This window comes from Acanthisitta chloris, unplaced genomic scaffold (assembly GCF_000695815.1).
Source record: "Acanthisitta chloris isolate BGI_N310 unplaced genomic scaffold, ASM69581v1 scaffold440, whole genome shotgun sequence".
Lineage (NCBI taxonomy): Eukaryota > Metazoa > Chordata > Aves > Passeriformes > Acanthisittidae > Acanthisitta > Acanthisitta chloris.
In genome coordinates this window covers 58,451-64,450 of record NW_008650807.1, presented here as the reverse complement: position 1 = coordinate 64,450, position 6,000 = coordinate 58,451, and the positions used below count along the sequence as shown (strand labels likewise).

At 39.6% G+C, this 6,000-nt stretch overlaps 1 protein-coding gene across 1 annotated transcript in view; it reads left to right on the top strand.

Moving 5' to 3' along the window:
* LOC103797832 (dystrophin-like) overlaps positions 1-6,000 on the top strand; it is a gene marked incomplete at its 5' end in the record, with an annotated part of 72,392 nt that overhangs the window by 13,877 nt on the left and 52,515 nt on the right. The window contains one exon of the mRNA XM_009070070.1: positions 4,194-4,395. Coding sequence (XP_009068318.1) covers positions 4,194-4,395 — 202 coding nt within the window. The remainder of the gene's footprint in view (positions 1-4,193; positions 4,396-6,000) is intronic.

Here is a 6,000-nt window from a genome sequence, read left to right as displayed (position 1 = left end):
GCAGAAACAACATGTGATGAACTGACCGCAGCCCCCATTCCCCCCATCCCTCTCTGTTGCTGCAGGGGAGGAGGTAGAGAATTTGGGAGTGAAGTTGGCCCTGGGAAGAAGGGAGGGGTTGGGGGATGTGTTTTAAGATTTATTTCTCATTGCTCTGGTGTGATGAGCATTAAATTCAATTAATTCCCCCAAGTTGGGTCTGTTTTGTCCATGTCAGTAACTGGTGAGTGATCTCTCCCTGTCCTGATCTCAACCCAAAAATCTTTCATTTTATTTTCCCTCCCCTGTCCAGCTGAGCCAGGGAATAACAAAGTGGCTTTGGTGGTCACCTGGTGTCCAGCCAGGGTCAGTCAACCCACCACAGCTTTACAGTGTGGAGTTGTAATTATGCACTGAAGTCAGTTCGTCTCTTGAGGTTACACGTAGGTATAATTTCAGAGAATTGATGCTTTCAGAGACATGCAGTGGCGGTACACTGATTACTCCAGCACATTCTTCATACTTGTATCTAAGGAGAAGTATTTAAGGAATTTGGTTAGCAGTCTTTGTTCTTACAAATATTTTTGCCTGGAGACACCATCGTTGTATTTGTGTATTCTATCATTGCAGTGTCGCTCATGAACTCAGTTTAATTAGATGTTTTTTTAAAAAAAAACCTCAACTCATTACTAAATTCTTCTTCTGCATTTTGGCACTAGTAGAACTAGAGCACAGTGCTGGGTTTGAGGGCTCCTATGCAAAGCCAAAATCTGAAAATTCCACTTGCAGTAGGTGCTGCTTTCAGGTCTTACTTTTCATTTCAGTTTTAACATTGCAGGAGTTTAAATATACATACATATTCTTTTCTGCAAACTTCATAGAAAGCAGAACAGTGTCATCTACTGAGGAGAACTCTAAAAATGTGTGTAAAATAGAAAACCTGCAGCAGTCAAGGTGCAGCCTATTTCACAGTGGTAAGAATAGAAACCTTTCAAAATTGAACTATACTTAGACTTTAGTTCTTTTCAGTTCATAAGTCAGCCCAGTGAACATTAAGACATTAGAATATTAAACCTAAAGAAGAATATGGAAAATAGCAATCCTTAACAAATAAATGCCTGTGTATGATGTTACCTTAGAAAAATCTAGTGTGGCTGTATCATCCTAGCCTTGGAAATTCTTGTGAGCATGCTATTGCACCAGGGTTTTTTAAATGTATGGGTTCCTTTGATAATCACATCAAAGCATGATGACTTTTCTTGTTTTGATACTTTTAAAGATCTGATCTTCAATTGCAAACCACATCAGAACATCGTGATGTCAGTAAAATGAGATGTATTCACAAACTTGGAGATGCAGCAATAGAAAATATACAAGAACTTCTGTTACGGGTCTTTTTTCCTTTCATTTTATTTTTATTTTTTTAATGTAGCAGCCAACAGCAACAGGTTACAGAGGAGATGGCCTTGCATTATCACCAGCCATATGTTGAGTTTTCCTTTAGTTTGTGACTTTCCCTAAGTTTTTGAGTTTGGGACCTCCGCAGTGCACTTTCTCCTGCCTGGTAATTGTCACTTCTGTTCTTCAGCTGGTTACTTATTCCGAGTTGTCTTTTATACTTTTCCTGCAATCTGGCCACAGGTTGGTGTCTAGTTACAATCATCCTAATGTTTTCTCTATTGCCTTAGAGGCTAAAGAAATATTTCTCTGACTTACTTAGACTTCAAAATATGCTAGAAGCCACTGCTCAGACAAATTTTGGAGTCACTTTTGGAATTTTAAATAGAAAAGAGTAAAAGAGTGGTAGAGAACCCACAAAAAGTGAAAAGTATTGTTTATTTTGATTAAAGCTTTGCAAATCACTAAATGGCAGCAAATAGTCAGTTCTTCAATACATAGCTGTCTGTGAACCTTGTCTTTTGAAAGTTGGTCAATTGTGGGACCTCCATATCAGCTTTTAGGAAAGAAGCACATAGTTCTATGTTCTGGGAGAGAACCTCTCCACATTTCTTAAATCTTGGTGGGAAAGGAGGAGCTTAATGTGGCAAAGGCCAGAGCCTTCCTTTTTCCCATAAAGAGGTTCCCTAAAGCAGAGCATGGTGACAAACACTTCTTGCTTGTTAGAAGATGATGGTGTGTTATTAACTTGGGGATAGGACAGGAGTTTGCTGAGGAGCAGGCTGAAAGGCTGTTCAGAATATGCTGCTTATTAGTGGGAAAAGCTTTCACAAAGTGGAATGCCCCATGTTTAGCAGTAGCTGCATATATAATTAAGCTGCCACTCAGATGCCTGAGGGGTTCATTTAATTACCGTTGATTCCTGGTCTCGAAGGAACTGAGAGTTCAGCCTAAAGCTCAGAGTTAGAGGTGTTGGGAAGGCTGTGCTCTATTTTCAATTTGACTAATAAATTCTTAGAAGAAAAGTGTCTTTCTGAGACTCTTAGGAATAGGTCTGATGCTTTTGTGGGATCCAACACTGACCTTAGAGTGGTTGCATTTTATATGCTAGTGGGTTAAACATAAGATTCCAAAATATTTTAATAAATGTCTCTATGCTAATGTGAAAAAGCTAAAACTCCAATAAAACCCTGCACAAAATCATAGATTCACTATTGCATTTTTTGATAATAATAGGAATAGCATTCCAAGCTTTCTTTATTCACAGTAGCACTAGGTATGTCAGGCCCAGGAGATGAAATTTTCAGAAGTGCTTAAGGGATTTAGTAGCAGAAGTAAGTCCCTATTGATTTCCAATGAAATGTATACTCCTGAAATTCTTTTGGCAATTACGAAATCCCAGCATACTGTCCATGCAGCATTACCAAGCAGCCCTGTGGGCAGCTAAAGGATTTCTCATCTCCCACTAGGACATCAAAGGGGCAGCTTCATCCTTGGTAAAATAGGATACTCAACTGTGAATTTGGCAAATGTGCCCTTAAGCAGGATCAAGGTCTAAAAAAAATTCCTGTATGGCATTCTGCATTTAGCCTCTGCACAGGATGGGGTCTTTCTGATGCTGTGAAGAGATGTTGTTTACCAGAACTCAAGAAGGCACAGTTTTGTTCCAAATAGAAGAAAAACTAGTCTTTCTGTTGGGCCAGTTCATTTTCAGTTTTGTGAAGAATTTCCTGGATGATTTTGGGCTGTTCATTTTGGACCAGATGCTAACTCCCTTGAGTCATGTTGGCTTGTCCTGCACTTTGTACCTGCTCCTGGTATGAGCAGGATTAACAGCATCTGGGCTTTAACATCTCCAGTGCTCACACCCAGAAATTCACTGCAAGGAGTTACGAAGAGTTTTCATGTGGCAGCAGGAAGACCTGTGTCAAGCATCTCATTTTTCTGATTTCCTTTGTTCTTATTCCTGTTTTACTTTGTAAACCAACATCCAATAATTTAATGTTCCCTTAAGTGGGATGCTGCTGATGGTAGTAGTAGGCAGAGGTTAAGAGCTGAGAACAGGAAGTTGTTTTCCCATGGAGATCTGAATTTCAAAATGCAACTGACTTAAATTGGAACAAAAATCAAGTTTTTAAATGTCTGATGGCAAAAAACTCAGTTTTATGTTGACCAACAAGTTTAGATGTGTCTTAATCTGTAATGTCATAGTGGTATTTATAAATAGAAATGCTCTTCAGAGTTAAAAATGGATAAATTTCATTAATAAACATTGAAATAGGCCATTTAGTGTTTCTGGAAGCTACTTTTCCCTGTTCTCATTAGAGTAAAAGTACCAGAGAGGTTAATCACAGTTTGTTTGTGATTTGTTTGCATATCCCCTGTGGAGTTTGGTTGGGTTAAGATTGCTTGACCTCTGTAAGAAGTGGACAGCACATCTCAGGAAAGCTGGTGACCTGTACTATATTGAGAGCACATTTGGTGAATGCAATAATCAGATATTAACCTATCTATCTGCAGGAACATAAAGCATGAATTCTGTCATTTTTACTTGCATAGTAATTTATGTGTAATATTTCCATAGGATCCAGTAGCGTAACAGGTACTTTGCAACTGAAAATGAACCAGGTACACTCTGGTCTCTAAAGCCACAGCTGAATAAACTGCATCTGTAGAAGTCTTCAAACCAGCCTTTCAGGGGCCGTACAATGTCCTCTGGCCACACACATAAGCCATGTAAATTGGTCCATTTATTGGGGAACACAACCACTGTTTCCCTGTAATATTTATTGTGGTTTCACTTTTTGTTCCACCAGTGGATCTCCTGAGTCTGTCTGCTGCCTGTGATGCCTTGGACCAGCACAACCTCAAACAGAACGACCAGCCAATGGATATTCTGCAGATCATTAACTGCCTGACCACCATTTACGATCGACTGGAGCAGGAGCACAACAGCCTGGTCAACGTTCCTCTCTGCGTGGACATGTGCCTCAACTGGCTGCTGAACGTCTACGACACGTACGTGGGGTGCTCTGGCCATGGGCAGCTCAGGAGCTCCCGCAGCGGCAGCAGGGGAGGGGGAGCAACCTCTCTGCCTCACCAGAACATACACAGCTTGAAGTTGGGAAAAATGGGTGGCTGAAGTGAAAGTTTAATAAACTTAATGGTTTAATGGCTGCGTTTAGCTGAATCAGTACAGCCCTTAGACTTACAATCCTAGATTTGTTAAGCTAAGCGATGGGAGAGCTGGAAAACAGAGCTTTTTAAGCAGATTTCTGTGTTCAGACCAATTGTGTGACTGCATGTTTGCAGTAGTTTGTGGCTTTGCATGGCTTTTTAATTTATTTAAATAAAGAAGTTTAAGAGAATTATCAAGAAGCAACAGAATTAGCACCATCCTATAAACTCTTGCACGTGTCTGTACTTCTGGATGTTAAACCTTTTCAAATATGTCAGTTTTCTATAGCTTTCACTCTCTAATTCTTGTTCAAAACGGAAGAGGCTCATTTCTAATCTCATGTGTTTACAACTCTTAGTAGTCAGGAGATTTGAGAAATACTTAATTCAAAATCTAATTTAAAAAAATTATCTATAAGTATAAATACAGCAGACTAAACTTACCTTAAGAAAATGTATGGGTATTCCTATTCTGTGGGTTAATAATGATGTTGCTTATAATGCATAGGCAAATTCCCACATATGTTTGCAAGCTAATTTCAGAGTAAGTCATTATATTTGCATTTGGTGAATTAGTGAAAGAAGTGTCAGTGGAAGTCTTTTATTTGTGTTTTTAAGGTTTTTATCAACCACTTTCAGCCAGACATGCTCATTACTGTGGCAGAATAAATATTTACCTATAGAAATGGAAGGGCATGTGACAATTACTGTATTTCCATTGACATTTTGTTCTTCCATTGTTCTTCTATCCATCCTTTGTCACAGCACTGAAACTTTGGTGATCCCCTGCAGAAGAACTGTACAGATTTGTACAGATCCTGTCTTCCTGCAGGGTCACCTCTGATAAGCTAGTTGCTCATGACACCCTCTGCAGCAGCTGCAGGATCTGTGAAGTGGATTACCCAGATCACATTATATTTCTTGCAGTGTACTGGTACTAGAGGACGGGGCTATGTTCATTTAAGAGCCAGGTTTTATTTCTTTCATCTGCTTTGGCTTTCACAAAACTCTGATCAACTTCTGAGTTATCATCAACCATAGATAACGTGTGAACCAAGACACCCAGTCAGTGAAAAACAACAACAAAAACTGTGCTGGGGGTGTTAATCCAGATCAGCCACATGAGAGGCAGAGAGGGAACTGAAGGTCATTCCACATGCTGCTCCTAAGCCGAACCATCCAGTTTAGCTTTGCTGTAGCCAGTCTAGCTTTCTTTATGTTGCACTGTGCTGCAAGTACATTAGAAATTGTAATTGTCTTCTGCCTCCAGGCAGTTCCCTAGGTATGCTAGGGAGCTGCATATTGCAGGACACAATGAAACACAGAGGTGTTTTATGTGTGAGGAAAGCCTGTAGCTATTTTACCAAAATTCAAGTTTGAATTACACTGGTAAGAGAGGTGAGCTTGGGGTTATGCATGTTTAGTTTTCATTGTAAACTTAATAGG